Below are 18,631 nucleotides of genomic sequence, written 5' to 3'. Positions count from 1 at the left end.
ATGATGTGATATGAAGTGATATAATGATATGTTATGATATATGATATGATAGAGCTTCTATGTCAGTAAGATTACCCTGAGAAGAAGAGATTGTGGGAAGGCACAAGGAAGCTGTCTGTGAGGAAGCTCAGAGTGACCAGGTAAGAGACCATAGGAGTGCAGACCAGGTGGCAGCTGTGAACTGATGAGCAGTCTAGACAATATTTCAAAAGTGAATCTAAGAGGATTTGCCGATGAATTGACTATAAGATGTTGTTGTTGTTGTTATGTGCTGTTGAGTCGCTTGCGACTCACAGCGACCCTATGTACAACAGCCCTAAACTCTGCTCTGTCCTGTGCCAATCGCACCATCTCCAACACACCCATCCCGATTACCCCAGTCACTGAATCAATCCACCTCATAGACGGCCTTCCACTCCTGCGCTGTCCTTCCACCCTTCCAAGCGTGATGTCCCTCTCCAAGGACCTTTCCCTCCTTACAACATGTCCAAAGTATGTTAGACGGAGCCTGAAAAGGACCAAGGAAGACACCTGTGCATCTGGGTAAATGAGAGTGCTTATTTACCAAGAACCCAAAACTCTTTTCTGTAGACTAAAAGCAGAATGTCACTACCCAGAAGAGACCAGAGGCCCAATAGCACAGTGTATTGTTGCAGTCTGGTATGGGGTTACATGTTGGCTGCTAGTTGGAATTCCAGAATTCCAGAAACCAGTGACAGGGTACCTTACAAAAAAAAAAACAAAACAAACAAACCAACCAACTTGGAGTTAGATTAAAAGGGAAGTTAAAGTTATTAAAAACCTAACAGCCAAAATTCTTCTTCTGTTACTTTACACTAATCTTTATTAGGCTCTTTAGAGCTAAGGAATAGTGCCCTCATTTTTGCAAAGGAAGAAATTGAAGTTCAGAAAAAGTTGCTTAATGCCTCTTGCCTCTAAAGGCTCATTGCGTGTTTCTAACTCCAGGTCTATAATGCTGCCTCCTTTAGGAGACTGTTTATAGGCTCTTTTCCATTTTGCCTTTTCTCTTTGATTTGATGCTCCTAGTTATAAACAGAAATTGCTGGAAGTAGAAAACTGGAGAGCTGCAACAGTTGAGGTCCAAATTCTGGCAGGGGGTGGCTATCTGAATTATAGCAGGCGACCAGGGTCTCAAGGAAACTCATGGGTATCCCACAACTACTTTTATATCCTTCTTCTTTGAGTGGCTGTCCCAGTGGCAGGTAACAAAGAGTTGGCATTGAGTGTGTGACCTCAAAATGCCAAAATGGTTGCTAAGAATGACTCAGAATTCAAGAAGCTACTTGTAGCAGACCATGCATTGTCAGTATAGAATAACTTCTCATTGACCCGACAAACAGATTGTGTCATAACTTGTAGATGGGGCTAAGACTCTGAAAGAGTGGCTCCGACCCAGAAGAAGAGTCACATGGTATCATGGGTTTATTGTTCAAAACGGTTTTCCTAGCCATTGGCTTTGACTTTCACCACATGATTGGGTGTGTGATGGAATAGGGTGTGTGTAAACTAATTGTTATGGAATGGGTCAGTTTTTCCTATCCCAGCATGTTTAAACTGAGCAAGTGTAGCAGCAAAAGTGAGAATCTCACTATCAGTAAAGAAGAAAAGACAGAGACTGCAGCACATGTTTTTCAGGGCTGGAGATTCCTGTGTCAGTCAGACCAGGACCTCGATGAGAGCTGTAGCCTCAGGAGAGAACCATAGACCAACCTGAATCAGAGCTGACTTGGGACTGTTGCCCCACAGTCAATGTTAGAGGCCTTTGCCCAAGCTTACTGCAGGGTTGAAGCTGTAATTGGCTGGACTAAGGACACTTACTTTGTAACACTAACATAAACCTTGAGGCCAGAGATCAAAGGGCCTATGAGACCACATGAAAATTTGTCTGGACTAAGGAATTGTATCCTGTTGTTGCCAACCTAAATTGTAACCTGTTCTCTAATAAACTCCAAAACTGTGAATATGGCTCTGTGAGATCTGTGTGGCCATTACAACAGATTTCAGACCCAGTAGGGGAAGAGTGCAATTAAAGCTGGAATTAGTAGAAGTTGGTATGGGAGAATGGAGGCAATATCTGAACTTAAGGGAATTGGTTTGGTGCATGTTGCTGATGGGGACTGTTCCTCTTTGTAAGGTTAAAAGAGGGCAGATGTGGCCATTCTTTTGTCACCTGCACTCTTTGTACAAGTGTCTACTGGATGAGACTGGAAGTGTGTCACATCATTTTTGAGAAGTCTCTAAAAGGCATTGATGGTCTTGATGTGCCCAGACAAGGAAATAAGCAAGCTTTTCTAGAAGAGCCATTCAAGGAGCTTTGGTTGTACTGTGATTAAGATACTCACCTGCTAACAAAATATTGAAGTTTGATCACTCACATCAGCCATCCTGAGGGAGAAAGATAAGGCAGTCTACTTCTGTAAAGACGACAGCCTTGGAAAACCTATGGGGCAGTTCTGTTCTGTTCTGTTCTGTAAGATCCCGGTGAGTTAGAATCAACTAGATGAGTTGGATTTGGGTTTGGATGCCATTTAGGGAATTCTGTACTCCCCAGCACCTACTGAATACTTCCATCTTCTTCCAAACCTCCTGCCACATGATGCCTCTCTTTCCATTTCCTTCTGTCTCTGGGGAACAGCACCGACACTTACGACCCAGTTGCTGTTTTGTGGCATTGAGTTTGGACTAACCCATAGCTGACCCTCCAGTGGGTTATCAGAGAGAGTAAATCACGTGGGAGGAGATTACTCCTCCTTCTTTCTTGGAGCAGCTGGTAGATTTGAACTGCATGCCTTTGGGATTGCAGTGCAGCTTCTTACCACTAGGCCACCAGAGACCCAGAGCCATGGCTTTTGTTGCAGCTGCTACAGATGGGTACTGGGACCCTTGGCCCTGTACAGTGCAGCAGGATCATGAGAATTTTCCAAGAATGAGTTAGACTTTCTTATTGCCCTTTGCCTAGACCAGCAGGATTTCCAGACAGGGGTACTAAAGACTATGGGGTAGGTGTACTCACACCCACAAAACTGAGAAATTAGCATATCAGTTCCCTCACTCTGAAGAGAAGACAGCTCCTTAGTATATTCTCAGTTCACCCTCTTCTTTCGTCAAGGTGAGAAACACGAGTGGCACAGTGTGTTATGTGTTGGGCTGCTAACTAAAAGGCTGGCTGTTGGAATCTCCACAGGAGAAAAATGAGCAGTTAGTTCCTCCAGTACAAATTTTCAGCTTTGGAAACCCTCCCAAGGGTCCCCATGAGTCAGAACGATTGAACAACAGTGGGTTGTGTTGTGTGTCTTCAATGTGAAGGTGGTTGTTAGCTGCTGTAGAGTTAGATCCCGGCTCCCAGGGCCTCAGAGAACTGCTTCATGAGATTTTCCTGGCTGTAAATCTTACAGAAGCAGTTTGCCAAGCCTTTCGGTATGGAACTGCTGGATGAATTTGAACCATAAACATGCATATTAGCAGCAATTGCAAACTACTTTCTGTATTACAGTTTACCCTTCAAGGGAGGCCTGCTTTGCCTTGATCAGGAATGGTAGTGCCTTCCAAGTTGAGGCATTATCTACTGACTTTTTTCTTTCTAAATTTTATTTCCTTTCTTGTTGCTGAGAATATTACAGCAAAGCAGACACTGAATCAATGGTTTTTACCTGTACGAGTTAGTGGCACTGATTACATTCTTCGAGTTGAGCAACCTGTTCTTTCTGAGTTGTCCTGCCTTTGCGAGTTGTTCTTCCCTTATTAACATCAACTCACTGTGAGCTGTAGGGAAATCCCACTCTCTCTCTGTGGGATTTGAAAGGAAGTCCTCGTTCCTTCCCTTCAGCATCTGTAGGCGAGGTGTTCCCCAGAGACCTCCATATGTCTCAGCCTTCCCAGTGTCAGGAGCGTTCTCTTACAGAGATGCTTGAGTCACATTCAGCCCCTGGTCGTTCTTCTTTTGTAGTAGAGAGTCATTCTGGACTCATTTTCCTCCCATTTGAACTCTAGTGAAGCAAAAGGCACTGCAGCCCCAAACCAGGGAAATTCCCTTTACATCAGATTATGGCTGTAATGGGATAAATGGTGTTGCGTTTCACCCTTAATCCTTTTACAACTGTTTGGTTTATTAGATCATAGGGAATCGTGACATAACTTCCACATCACATCATTACATACATGCATTTGGGGGGCACAGTTCAATCCATGACAGGCGTATGATGCTCAAGGCACACCTGTTTTCCTCGTTAAGCTAAACTATTGTTCATTTTTTAAAAATTTTAATAAAAGTTTGTAGAAATTTTGGATTTCCGTTTGTACATTGTTGCACACTTTCCTCCCCACCCACCCCCACTCTTAGTTTGCTCTTCTTGAAGAGAAAAAAAATATTCTTTCATTGTTATACAATCCCCCCTCCCCAAGTCCACTTTACTATGCAGCTCTTATTCTGGACTCCTCTTGTCATGAAAATAACACCTAATCATATGTCCCTTTTAAACAGTTCTCTCCCTCATCTGTTTCAATGCAGTATACATAATTTATCCCATCTTTCTCAATCTCCCCCCAACCCTGATATCAGTCCCATTTTACAACAGTAGCACTCTGCAGTGTTTGTCCTTTTGTGACTGAGATATTTCATTCAGCATAATGTCCTCCAGAGTCATCCATATTGTATATTTCATGAGTTCCTTGTTCTTCAATGCAGCGTAGTATTCCATTGTGTGAGTATACCACAGCTTCTCTCTCCATTCATTTGTTGATGGGCACTTGGGTTGTTTCCAGCTCCTTGCTGTTGTGAACAAAGCCACAATAAACATGGGTGTGCATATTATTGTTCTTTTTTAAAAAAAATTTATTTTATTTTATTATTTTGTGTGTGTAGGTGGCTCCTTGGAGGCAAGGATCCTGAGGCTCCGTCTAACATACTTTGGACATATTGCAAGGAGAGACCGGTCCTTGGAGAAGGACATCATGCTTGGGAGGGTGGAGGGGCAGCGCAGGAGGGGAAGGCCCTCAATGAGGTGGATTGATTCAGTGACTGGGATAATCGGGATGGGAGGGTCAGAGACAGTGCGATTGGCACAGGACAGAGCATAGTTTAGGGCTGTTGTACATAGGGTCGCTATGAGTCACAAGTGACTCGATGGCACATAACCACAACAATGTATGTGTACCGTCAAATCAGATCCTACTGGCACAGGAGGAGATTGCCCCTCCCTCTCCAGCAGAGCATCCGGTGGGCTCGAACCATGCGTCTCTGGACTGCAGTACACCCTCCTGCCACCAGGCCACCAGAGCTCGCCCCTATTGTTCATTTTTAAGATGACTTGGGGGAATAGTTTTTGTTTAAGGATCTCAAAGCAATAGTTCCAGAAGTTCAAACACCTTCCCTAGCTGAATAGAAAAAAGTCTGGAATACATGAAATTTGCAGTTCTGAGCAACATTTCCCCTTGTCCCCTTTGATCAGATTTTAAGATGGAATCTTTGATCAAAATGTTTAGCAATGTTGGCTGAGTACCAACCAGTTCTGGCCTCATGGCACATGGATAAGATGGTCATGTGTTTATTAACCAGACATTCCATATCCTTCCTATTCCTGACTCTCCTTTCTCTGTTGCTTCAGGTGAAGGGCGACCAACTGTCATGCCTTTGATGGCTCCTTGCAAGTTTTTAAGTCCTCAGGCACTATTCAGCAACCCAGAAGGTGAAACTCTAATCTAACTCTAATCTATGTTATTAGGCCAACTAACTCAGCTGTCCCATTGCCCATGACCCTAAACCTCCCCAAACATAGGAACCAAATCATACGAGGTTTGACTGTACATAAGACACCTCAGTAGTGACTCCTTTCCCTCCTCCAATCATTGTTGTATTTATCCCAACTTTTGTCGAATCAGCTTTTTATAGGTGTACAACTTACAGACAGCAATTACAATGACTGGCTGTGTGACCTTGCCCTTTATCAGTGTGATACAAATAAATCACTAGTAGGAGTCAAGAAAGTGCTGAAGAGCAATGGTATCTCTCTGGAGACTAAGGTGCGTCTGATACAGGCCATGGTCTTTGCTGTCACTTGTTATTCATCAGAGAGTTGGACAATGACCAAGGAGGATAGAAGGAGAATTGATGCCTTTGAGCTGTGGTGCTGAAGAAGAATATTGAGGGTACCATAGACTGCTAGGAAAACAAACAGATTCACCCTAGAAAGGGTTAAACCGGGTGGCTCCTTGGAGGCAAGGATTCTGAGGTTCCATCTAACATACTTTGGACATGTTGTAAGGAGGGACCGGTCCTTGGAGAGGGACATCATACTTGGTAGGTTGGAGGGACAGCGCAGGAGCGGAAGGCCCTCTATGAGGTGGATTGATTCAGTGACTGGGGTAATCGGGATGAGAGTGTCAGAGACGGTGCAATTGACACAGGATAGAGCAGGGTTTAGGGATGTTGTACATACGGTTGCTATGATCGCAAGCGACTCGATGGCACATAACAACAACAACAAGAAGGAGTCAAGATGGAGGAGTGTGCACGAGAACCTTGCCCCTGGCGAATCGTGGATGACTGTGGTGGTGTCTTTATGATGGGCACCATAGGCGGTGGCATCTTTCAAGTAATCAAAGGTTTCTGTAATTCTCCAGGGGATGTCAGCCACAGACTGTGAGGGAGTTAGACAGCTATTTAAACTAGCTATTTACACTAGGGCTTCACTGTTAGGAGGCAGCTTTGCCATTTGGGGAGGTCTGTTTTCCATGACTGACTGCATTATGGTTCAGATCAGAGGGACAGAAGATCCCTAGAGCTCTGTCAAGTGGTGCCTTCACAGGAGCCATACTGGCTGCAAGAAAAGGACCAGTGGCTTTGGTTGGGTCAGCTGCAACGGGTGCCATTCTTCTAGTTTAGCTGAAGGAGCTGGTATCTTACTGACAAGATTTGCTTCTGCACAGTTTCCCAATGGCCCTCAGTTTGCTGAAGATCCCTCCCAGGTGCCTTCAACTCAGTTAACTTTCTTACATTTTGGAGACTCTCATCAATATCAATAGGATTAAGATGTGCATCCTGGGAGTTAACAAATGAGCTGTAGTTCAAGGATTTTGGAAGACCAAGTTTGCAGTCTGTTTTTAAAATCATAAGTGAGACAACTCTGGCCAATAGTATGGGAAGACAGTTAGTACTTTTTTCCTATTTAAAGGAAAATGAGGGGGTGGTATTAAGAGAATACATTTATTTATTCCCACGTGGGTTGGATTTGTGATCAGGATAAATATCTTCTATCTTAAAAAATACAACAAGGGTGTAGAATATGAAGGACCAAAGGACAACCAGTAGTGAAACACAACCACCATTTCCTTGGGGATTTCTCAGCCTGGGTTTATAAATTCTGTTCTTCAAACAATGAAAACTCCTGGAATTTTATCTTTTATTTTAGAAAATAAAATCACCATTAATCCCACTTACCTTCTGATATTTTTAAGCTGTCACAAGAAAAGAGCTGCTTGGCCACATGCATAGATTTCCTGCTAATAGATGGAAAATTGAGAAAGTACTCCCAAGTTGTCCCAGTAGCAACCACATGGAAAATAAGTGGAGAAAGTTCACAAAGTGAAACTTCAGAGGTTACCAGACACCAAGGCAGCTTTCTGTGTGGCTCTGACTTGCGCATGTATAATATTTATATTACGGGGGTGAAGGAAAGAACTGAAGTAGGTTGTAATGTTTTAGAGTATTTTTTTTTCTCATTGGAATGATTATGCTTGATGACATGGGCTATTCCCACTTCTTCCATAAATCACCATCAACTTCCCACAAATAGTTTCTTGCCTCATACCACCCTCATGGCACCTGATCTATATCCTTAAACAGAACACTACCTTGATCAAAAATTTGCACCTTCCCTGATTGCCAATAGAAACAAGCCTGAACCTCTCTCTGGGTGTCATTTAAGGCTTTTTTCACGAAGCCGTTCACTCCCTACCTTATCTCCTACGATGCCCTGTGAACCCGGCAAGTCAGCTCAGAAGGAGATTCATGGTTTCCTCCCTGAACTGCCCCCACTCTGATTCTCTCCACTTTTCTAACTCCTCCTGCTCACGCAGAGCCTACCTCCTCTGCCTCTGCCCACGGTGATCCCTCCCTGCTATAAATTCCGGTAGCACATTCCCCGCACACCTCCTTCTGGCAATTTATTTACTGAGTGATTAATATGTATGTGGGGCTGTGCTAGATGCCTTGAAGATATCCAGAGAATCAGTAGAATAAGGTCCTGGCCCTGGAGGAGCCTCCAACACTGCTGCTTTGTCAGGACACATCAGGCTTTTTAAGTGCAAGGCCTCAAGTTCTGAAAAGAGATGCCTTGCTTCTCATGGGGCTCTGAATCTGGGTGGTACAAGAGATAACACATTTGGCAGCTGCACAAAAGCTTGCCGGTTCCAGTCTGTTCTGAAGACAGGCCTGCTGATCCCCTCTGAAAAATCTGCCACCGAAACCCTGTGGAGCTGACTTCTCCCCGACACGCATGTGCTTGCTGGGAGCTAGGTTCCACCCGACAATGGGTTTTTTGGGATTTTAACCTATGAGGATTTCAGCAGGATTTGTTAAATTGAATTTTCCTCCCTCCCCTCTGAGATTTATGTTCTAATTAATTCTGGTCGATCTGGTAGCTGAAGTGTAATAGCTAATTTACTCTTAAAAGGTCAAATCTTACAGCCAGTCCTTCAGTGAAGAAATCAAACGAGGTGTTGCAGTGGGAAAAATCTGCTACCAATGGCTTCTCCAAAGTGTTGAAGAGCAATGACGTCAGTATAAAGGCGTTGTTGTTGTTGTTAGGTGCCGTTGTGTCTTGTACGACTCGTAACAACCATACGAACAGTTGACCGGAACGCCAGCCTGTCCTGTGCCATCTTCACATTTCCTGATACATTAGAGTCCATTGTGGCAGCCACCCTGTCAGTCCACCTGGTTGAGGGTCTCTTTCTCCTTTGCTGACCCTCCACCTTTCCAAGCATCATGTCCCTCGCCAAGGAATAGCCCCTCCTAGCAACATGCCCGAAGTATGTGAGATGAAGCCTCATCATCCTTGCCTCCAAACAACACTCCGGCCACACCCTCTCCAAGACATATTTATTTGTTCTTTTGGCAGTCCATGGGATGTTCAGTGTTCTTCTCCAACACCACAGCTCAAAGGCATTAATTCTTCTTCTGTCATCCATATTCATTGTCCAGCTCTCAGATGCATAGCTAGTTATCGGAAAAACCATGGCCTGAATCAGACACACTTTAGTCCTCAAAATGACATTATTACTCATCAATGATTTGGAGAGGTCCCTAACTACAGAGTTTCCCCAACTCAATACATCTCTTGATTTTGTGACTGCTGGTACCAATGGTGTTAATTGTGGATCCAAGTTAAGATGAAGATGTTGGCAATTTTAATCTCCTCTCCATCCATCATGATGTTGCCTATCCGTCTTTGTTTTCTAGACATTGAGATACAATCTATACTGACGGCCGCTTTCCTTGATCTTCTGCAACAAGTGCTTGAAGTCTTCCACACTTTCGGCAAGCAAGGGTGTGTCATCTGCATAACACAGGTTATTGATGAGTGTTCCTCCTGTTCTGATGCCACATTCCTTCTCACAGAGTCCAACTTCTTGATAATTTGCTCAGCACACAGAGATCCTGAAAGGTGGAGAGGAAGTGCTCCACGGAGTTTCTGAGGCTGTAAATCTTTACAGCAGAAGCAGAACACCACTTTCTTTCTCCCCAAACGCCTGATAAATCGAACCATCTACTTTCTGTTTCACACTGGAACGCTTTAACCACCGTGCCATGAGAGCTCCTCTTAGGGAAGAGAAGTGGGGCAGAAACGTTCCTGACCAGGAGACAGGAGCAAGGGTCATCAAACATGGACTGGCTCAGCTTGGACAGAACTACAGAGAGGCCGAGGCCAGTGGTGGGAAACCACACTTCAGACTTCACACATTTGTAACCAAAAAGACTTGATGCTGGGGCGTTTGGGTTTCACACGCCTGCTCCCAGAGGAGCAGTCAGGCAGCTGTGGAGTGTCCCCTAGGCCATCTCTTAGGACCCCAGAAAATCTCAGACCATTCAGGCGAGAAGGAACTGGTGAAGTGGGACCCCAAACCTTGGTTCCCTTCCACAGGTCCAGAGACCAGAGTGAAGAGCTAATCCAAAGCAGGAAAGACTGGCGGCGCTGGGGGCGGGATGTGGCGGACGCTCCCCTTGACTCCAGCCCCCCCCCCAACCACCCCCACAGAGGCCCAAGGCCAACGATCCGCAGTCCAGTGCCCGCAGGTCTGATGCAGCTCCGGGCCGCCGTTCCTCCCGCCTGCATTCCCGGAGCACGGACGGCGGCGGGAGGATCCCGACCCCCGGGCGCAGGCCCTTCGGCTCCAGGCGGGCGCGCGGCGCTCCTCCTCCCGGGCCGGTCCCTCCCCCGCCGCCGAGGGGCCGGGCTTGGCGGCGCGGCCCGTGCATTCCAGAGCCGAGCGCGGAGAGCACAAAGGAGCCGGGTGGTCGGCTGGCAGGGGTACTGCGCGCGCTCGGCGAGGTGGCGGCCGGCTGCGGGCGGGCGCGGAGCCGGGACACCCCGCACCCCGCCCGCGCCTGGCCTCCGCCGGGGCCCGGGGGCCGCTTTTCATGGTGGGAGGGGGGATGGTGTTGGAGTCCTGGGGCCCGGGGGAGCCCCGGGACTGAGACGACCAGGGTCTCCGGGCGAGGGGTGGAGAGTTGCGCGCCGCGGCCCGGCTCTGCCGCCCGCCATGGGCCGCGGGGCCCGAAGTTTGCCAAGTTGGTCGCCGCGGGCCTGGGGCGCGCGCAGCATGCGGGGGGGCCCGGTGCCGGGCTCGTGGGGCGCCCAGATCGCCTGAGCTGCCCCCGCGGCCCCAAGGCGTGCGCGTGTGCGCGGGGGCTCGGGGGGCTCTGCTGAGCTGGCGCGTCCGGCCATGGCCGCGGCCCGCTCCGAGCGGGGGCCAGCACTCCGGCTCCTGGGGCTGCTGCTGCTGCTGCTGGGGGCTCAGGGGGCGGCCTCGAGCGGGAACGCCACGGGGCCTGGGCCGCGGGGCGCAGGCGGGGGCGCGAGGAGAGGCGCGGGCGCCACCGGCCCCCCGCCGCTGCTGAGCCACTGCGGCCGGGCTGCGCTCTGCGAGCCGCTGCGCTACAACGTGTGCCTGGGCTCGGCGCTGCCCTACGGGGCCACCTCCACGCTGCTGGCCGGGGACTCAGACTCCCAGGAGGAAGCGCACGGGAAACTCCTGCTCTGGTCCGGTGAGCGCGCGCGATCGGGGCCCGAGGGCTTGGCAGTGAGGTGGGAACCTGGGCGCAGAATGGACTCGGGCCTGAACTTTGGAGAGGAGCCGGAGAGAGTATAGAGAGACTGAGGCTCAAACTTTGGGACAGGTTACGTTACGTGCAGGATGGGACCCTTGGTGATGGGGGAGAAGGATGAGGACATGGAGAGAGCCAGTCACAAAAGGCCTGAGGTGGGTGGGCGGACAGGGTACGCCGAGGACCTAGGGAAGCGGGAGCAGGGGGCGCCAGGCCACTGGAAAGGGCTTTTTAAGGAAGAGGAGATGCCTGCCAAGGTCCACAGGGATGGCTGAGTGCTTGGGGAGTCCAGGAGGTGTTAGATCACGTACGGGAAGAGACAGGGAAATGAAGTTGTCCTGGAAAAGTGGATGGAAGAGATTAAGGCATTTAGAGATAGAAAGGGGGCGGGGGGCGGGAGGGGAGAGAGACACTGACTGTGTTGGGGGAGTTGAGTGGGATTTGTTTTGAAGGATTAAAAGATAACTAAGGACGTTTGGGAACTCTTGGTTTGGGTTCCCTCTCACACTAGGTTTCAGTTTCCTCGTCTGAAAAATGAGTATCCCAATCCACGGCTGAGTTGGTGAAATGATGACTTGCGCTAATTATTTGTGTCTTCTATGAAGTTTGACTTCTCAAGCTGGTCCTGAGTCTGGGGTGCTGTGAGCCTGTGGATCCTTCCAGACCCTTTCCTCAAAGCTGGGATCATGTCAGAACCAAAAGGGAGGGGAAACCCCAAAACAAAACAGCAAATCAATCTCAGTTACTTCTTTGTAGTTGCTATAAACTCGATAGCTGACCCTCCAGGGAGTTTGCAGATCTCACTGAAGATTGCCCATCTTTGTCCTGCAGAGAAGGTAGCTGGATCCGAACTGCTTGCTTTTGGGATGTCCTGATTCTTTAGCAATGTGGAATAAATTCCCTACCTGTCCCTTTTTTGGACTGAGCACCTGGCATGTTAGGGAAGGCAATTGGCTCTGCTGTGCCTGCTTCTGTGATTCTAGAATTATCCTTGGAAAAGGAATTAAAAAGTCAGGAGCTGCACTGGCAGCCACCTTCTTCAGACAGTCCTGGGGTGCCTCACTCCACAGCTCTGCCCAGGAGCTCATGTTTATAGACCCTCTGCCCTTGTTGACTTGGCCACTAGACTTCTCATGGCTTCTAGGACAGGGCAGCTTCACTAACACTAGAACAGATGCCTGAAGAGGAATACAGAAGGTGGAGACCTGTGGTGGACCTGCCTCTCAGATGTGGAAGACCTGTTAGCACTTAGAACAAGAATCCTGCCTGATCCATGATATCTTTGCAAAGTCCTCCAGTAACCCTATGGAATGAGCCAACCATACCTCATTTTGCTCTGCTTCACAGATATTAAATATTTGTGGCAACCCTGTGTTGGGCACGTGTGTCGATGGTGCTGTTTTTCCAAACACATGTGCTCACTTTTTCTCAGTGTCACATTTTGGCAATTCTCGTGGTATTTGACCCTTTTTTGTAGCGCTGTTGCACGGTTGATAGGCTATTATGTCAACATAACTTTGAAAACACCTTTTTAGTGTGATTGAGTGAAAGTTTACAGAGCAAATTGGTTTTCCATGTAATGATTCATACACATTATGCTTCAAGACATTGCTCTCCTCCTGGGAGCAGCAGCCTCCTTTTCTGCCCACTGTTTCCTGTTTCCGTTCATCCTTCTTTCCTACTCCTTGGCTTCTGAGCTTTATCCCGTGGACAGACACTACCCCTTTGATCTCTTTCCTGTGGCTGGTTGATGTAAGGCTTGTGTTCCTCCCTGCTCTCTGTGTTGGTGTAAGGCGTGTGTCCTCCCTGCTGACCGTGTTGGTGTAAGGCATGTGTCCTCCCTGCCAGCCATGTTGGTGTAAGGCATGTATCCTCCCTGCCACCGTGTTGGTGTAAGGTATGTGTCCTCCCAGCTCTCTGTGTTGGTGTAAGGCGTGTGTCCTCCCTGCTGACCGTGTTGGTGTAAGGCATGTATCCTCCCTGCCAGCCGTGTTGGTGTAAGGTACGTGTCCTCCCAGCTCTCTGTGTTGGTGTAAGGCGTGTGTCCTCCCTGCTGACTGTGTTGGTGTAAGTATTGTGTATCCTCCCTGCCGTCCGTGTTGGTGTAAGGCGTATGTCCTCCCTGCTGACCGTGTTGGTGTAAGGTGTGTGTCCTCCCTGCCATCCATGTTGGTGTAAGGCATGTGTCCTCCCTCCTCCCTGCCACCGTGTTGATATAAGGTACATGTCCTCCCAGCTCTCTGTGTTGGTGTAAGGCGTGTGTCCTCCCTGCCAGCCGTGTTGGTGTAAGGCTTGTGTCCTCCCTGCCGTTCGTGTTGGTGTAAGGTGTGTGTCCTCCCTGTTGCTCTCCATGTTGGTGTAAGGCGTGTGTCCTCCCTGCCGGCCGTGTTGGTGTAAGGCGTGTGTCCCCCCGCTGTCCCTGATCACCTCTGTCGTGGGGTGCCGTGCAGTGGGCTCTGACTCATCGTGAACACTGTCTAATCCTGCGCCGTCCTCACCTTCTCTGCTGAGCGTAAGCATAGACCTGTCTGTAGTTTGCCTGGGATTTGAGTCATGGGGTGATTTCAATTCAGGCTTGAGGGGTAACTAAGGGCCATGGTCTCAGGGATCCCAACAGTCCGTCAGACTTCTTGTTGTCGAGTACAACTCACAGCAACCCTGTGCACAGCCAGCCTGAGCCCTGCCCTACCCTGTGCCATCCTCATCGTGTTGGACACACTCAGGCCCATTGCTGAAGTCACTGTGTCCGTCCATCTCATTGCAGGTCTTCCTCCCCTTCTCTGACCTTCCATCTTTCCAAGGAATAGCTTCGCACAGCCGCATGTTCAAAGTGTGAAAGACGAAGCCTTTTAAAAACTCTGATTTCGAGGTTTTGGTTCACATTCGTCTCTTTCCTTTGTCAGCTCTTACCAGAGTAGTTAACAGTGGCCACTTGGTCCCTCATTGCCTTTGATGCAGATGTGACTCACAGCTGCTCCAACACTGGGTTTTCAGAGGCTGTAAATCTCGTGGAAGATTGCCCATCTTTGCCTCTTGGAGCCCTTGGATTCTAACCATCAGACAGGCACCTCCTTTGATGCCTCCACCGACAATGGTCTTGAGCTTCCAGGCTCAGTGACTCATCCTCTCAAGGTGGTTATGACTAAGAAGTTTTCATAACTTACTCTGTTTGCTCTACTATACACATGACTCTGTTTACAGCACATACAGAGACGCATGTAAAAATATCATCTGCCAGACCTGTATGATCGTGGATGTGGACTCACTTGCCTGCACGTACCTGTCCATCTTGCCTTTCAGCTTGTGCATCCACTTTGAGATAGATACACAGCCTGTTATTATTGATAAATATTGCCAAATTGTATATGGTCTCGTATTTACCTTTGCTGTCCATAACCCTTGTGCGTCTGTATCTTCCCTTTCCTTAATAATACTGTGCTGATCGTGCATTTTTGTACATTGCCTAATTTAGTACTTGTCTCTTATCTAGAAACATATTTTATATACACTGGGAAGCCAAAAATAATCATACGTCTTGCTTTATTGGGGCCCTCGCTTTATTGCAATAGACTGGAATAAAACATGCAATATATGAGATATGCCTGGATGCATGATTTTGCCTTTTCACTGATGATATGGTAATATGTTGTGTAATATGTAAGATACAGTGAGGTATGTAAGAAAAGGGTTTCTGGTGATGTAAACAGTTGCGTGCTTACTGAAAGGCTGGTGGTTCAAATCCATGAAGAGGCACCTGAGAAGGAAACCTTGGAAGTTTGCTTCTGCGAAACGTGTGGGGCACAGCTCTACTCAATGTACCATAAAGGCATCCTTGGGATCTGACTCGTAGCAACTGGCTTGGTGTGGCTCTCCATATAAAAGAATTTTTTTTCTTTAAATAAAGTTATGTAGTTGCAAAAGAGTAGAAAGTTTAAATAATTTTTGAAAGGAACACTAAGGAAAAGAAAAAGAAAGAATCTTTGAACATTGCCTGAAATAAACACATGTGCTCAGGAACCAAATGTATGAAAAAAATCAAATCCCAGCATTAGAATCCCAATGAGGCCCACACAGTGAGAGCCTGTCCGTTCACTTTTTTGGTGCAGGCTTATGGTTGAATTCTCCAAAGTTAGATGTGTGCGCATGCTGTCTCTCTGTGGCTCTCATTACAGCAAGGAGAAGGACTCTTCTCAGCCGGGCTCCAGGGAGCCGCTGCTGAGCAGACAGGCAGGAACGGGCATGAGTTGAAACCATCTGCCGATTTCAACCTCTAACTCTGTGTGCTGCGCTCAGGCTCCTTTGTTCATCTGAGCTCTTCTTTGCCTCAGCCCATCATCTCTTGGCTCAACCCTGTTTTCCTGTGGCTGGACTTTTGTTTAGAGGTCTGTGAGGTAGGACCAGAGGCTGACATTGGTGTCATGTGGAGTCACTGGGGGTGTAGAGTGACCCTGGGCCCTGGGGGAGAGTCATGGCCAGGTCTTCAGTGGGGTGCGCTTGGCTCCTGGTTTGTCCTGTGCTCAGGTAGTGAGTGATCTTGATTCAGCTTTAGAGCCATCTTTCTCAATGGCTCTGGAGGCAGTTTTGTAAATAAACAATGAAAATCATCTGGGTTATCTTCCTCATCTATAAACTTTTCCCCAGTTGTTATTTGAATAAAAGTTTATAGAGATAATTTGTTTTCTATTCATATAGATTTTATCTTGCTGTTGAGTACTGTAGAGTCAGAACCAACCCATAGCCGACCCTGTGGCCTGGTTTTCAGAGGCAGTTAATCAGTCACACGGGAGGAGATTGCCCATCCTTCTCCTGCAGAGCAGCTGGTAGCCTCAAACTGCATGCCTTTGGGATTGCAGCGCTGCTTCTTGCCACTAGGCTACCAGACCTCCCTATTCATAAAAATTTTATCTTGTTGTTGTTGACTGCCTTCAAGTCAAGCACGACTCAAGAAACCCTATGAACAAAAGGCCTGAAGCCCCTCTACAATTATTGACATTTACCAAAGTTCATAGAGCTTCTGGAGGCATGTTGTTTAGGAAGTAGATGCCACTCCTGCTTCCAAATTCCCAGATTTTATCTTAAGACATTAGTCATAATATCCACACTGTATCCTTGTTCTTCTAACTTCCTTCCTGTTACTCTTGTTCCCGTGAAACCTGTCCTATCCATTCCTGCCTTCCGAGTATTATCCCTGGACAGATCCTGCCCTTTTCATCTTGCGTGGTTATCTAAAGAGTGAGAACTTTCTGTAAACTTTAAGGTTTAACTTGGGCTTTGCCATCTTTGAAATATCACTGCTGAGAACTTATCTCATACACTCATATTTTGAAGTTTGAATACCTGCTACGTAACATTCATAGTAGTGCACATAGTTTATATGTGCGTGTTGGTTGGAAGTTCAAGTCCATGCAGAGGAGATGCCAAGGAAAGGCCTGACTGTTTACTTCTAAAAACATTAGCCATTGATCACTCTCTGGAGCACAGATGACCTGAGACACATGGGTCAAGCAACTGGCCAAGTTCCAAGGAATATAAAGATGAAGACAGACATGACCTGTCATCAAGTGGCAGACAGACAGACGACTGTAGAAGGTATTCAAGCAGAGTAAAGTGAGAAGGAACACAGACTCTGGGGAGCAAGGGAAGATCTTCAGAGGATTTGACATTTAACCCGAGACTGAAGGAATAAATAGGAATTACCTGGGCCAATGGCTTAGGACAGAGTCAGTAAGGCAAGATAAGGGTGTGTGTGTGTGTGTGTGTGTGTGTGTGTGTGTCTGTGTCTGTGTCTGTGTAAAGATACAGAGATGTGAGAGAGGACTTGGTAATTTCAACAAAATACAAGAAATTCAGTGCAGCTGGATCAAAGTGTGATAAATGGTAATACCTGTAGAGTTAGAAAGTTGAGTGGCCCATGGTCCACAGTGAGAAGTTTGGGCTTCACCCAGAAGATTTTGGGGAGCCATAGAAGGTTGTTAAGCTAGGGAGAGCTGTTTGCATTTTAGAAAGATCATCTCGGTTATCTTCCTCATCTATAAACTATAAACACCTGTAACAACTTGAGTGTTGTGGGAAGAAGTGTGGAAGGAGGGACGGCCTGGTGCCTCGGAGAAAAGCGGAAGAAGACAGAGCCCAGAGTGTCTCAGGAGCAGCATCAGTGGGGCTTGCTAATGAGTCAAACGAGGTCATGAGTGAGCCGGGATCCTGACCTGCTTGGAGGGTGGCAGCATTTCCTTTCACAGACAGAGAATGTTGGCAGAGGGGCAGGCAGGAAGAGGGCAGATGCTGTTGTTGCCATGTGGTGGTTTGGCTGTTTGTTTTGGGGGTGTGGTTTTGTTTGTTTGTTTTTTACATTGTAATAACATATAGAAAACTAAACATTTGCCCTTTTAGCCATTTTATAGTGTATAGTTCAGTGACATTTGCTATATTCATCATGATGTTGACGATTACATCCACTCTTAAATGGTCTTTATGACTAAGGAGGGTAGAAGGAAAATTGAAGCCTTTGAGCTGTAGTGTTGAAAAAGAGTATTGAGTATACTATGGACTGCTAGGAAAATGAACAAATACTTCTGGAGAGGGTTAAACCAGGCTGCACCTTGGAGCCAAGGATTCTGAGGCTCCGTCTAACATACTTTGGACATATTGCAAGGAGAGACCAGTCCTTGGAGAGGGACATCATGCATGGGAGGGTGGAGGGACAGCACAGGAGAGGAAGACCCTCTATGAGGTGGATTGATTAAGTGACTGGAGTAATCGGGATGGGTGTGTCAGAGACAGTGAGATTGGCACAGGATAGAGCAGGGTTTAGGGCTGTTGTACATAGGGTCCCTTTGAGACACAAGCGACTCGACGATACATAACAACCACCACCATGTCTGTAAACGAGGTATGGGTTTTTATATATAATCACATTTTGTTTAGCCATTCAGCTGTTGACGGACTCTTGTGTTGTTTCTGCCTTTTGAGATTGTGCATTTCGCTGCTTGAACATTGGCATACAAGGATCCGTTGCATGTCTTTGGGGTCCATACCCAGGACAGGAATTACTGGGTCTTGTGATAATTCTGCGTATAACTTTGTGAGCAGCTGCCCAGCTGTTTTCCGCAGCAGCTGCTCCATTTTGCAATCCCACCAACAATGGAGGAGGGTTTCAATGTGTTCACATTCTCACCAGTTTTCACATATTAGCCCTCCTCATGATTTTGTGGCGTCATGAATTTGAAGTGCTCACTGGATAGTTAAGTACAGTTGTCCATAGATCTGGAAACGAGTGGATGAAGGAAG

The 18,631-nt window shown here is 47.3% G+C and overlaps 1 protein-coding gene and 1 pseudogene across 1 annotated transcript in view; both read left to right on the top strand.

Moving 5' to 3' along the window:
• Positions 1 to 6,515: 6,515 nt before the first annotated feature.
• On the top strand, positions 6,516 to 10,946 carry LOC102864646 (annotated as a pseudogene).
• The window catches only part of SMO (smoothened, frizzled class receptor), a 30,867-nt gene continuing 22,943 nt past the window's right edge, over positions 10,708 to 18,631 (top strand). The window contains exon 1 of the mRNA XM_006896046.1: positions 10,708 to 11,284. Coding sequence (XP_006896108.1) covers positions 10,963 to 11,284 — 322 coding nt within the window. The 5' untranslated portion in view covers positions 10,708 to 10,962. The remainder of the gene's footprint in view (positions 11,285 to 18,631) is intronic.

Source organism: Elephantulus edwardii, unplaced genomic scaffold (genome assembly GCF_000299155.1).
Source record: "Elephantulus edwardii isolate Elephantulus edwardi_28Jun2011 unplaced genomic scaffold, EleEdw1.0 scaffold00181, whole genome shotgun sequence".
Classification (NCBI taxonomy): Eukaryota; Metazoa; Chordata; class Mammalia; order Macroscelidea; family Macroscelididae; genus Elephantulus; species Elephantulus edwardii.
This window is presented reverse-complemented; position numbering and strand designations above follow the sequence as displayed.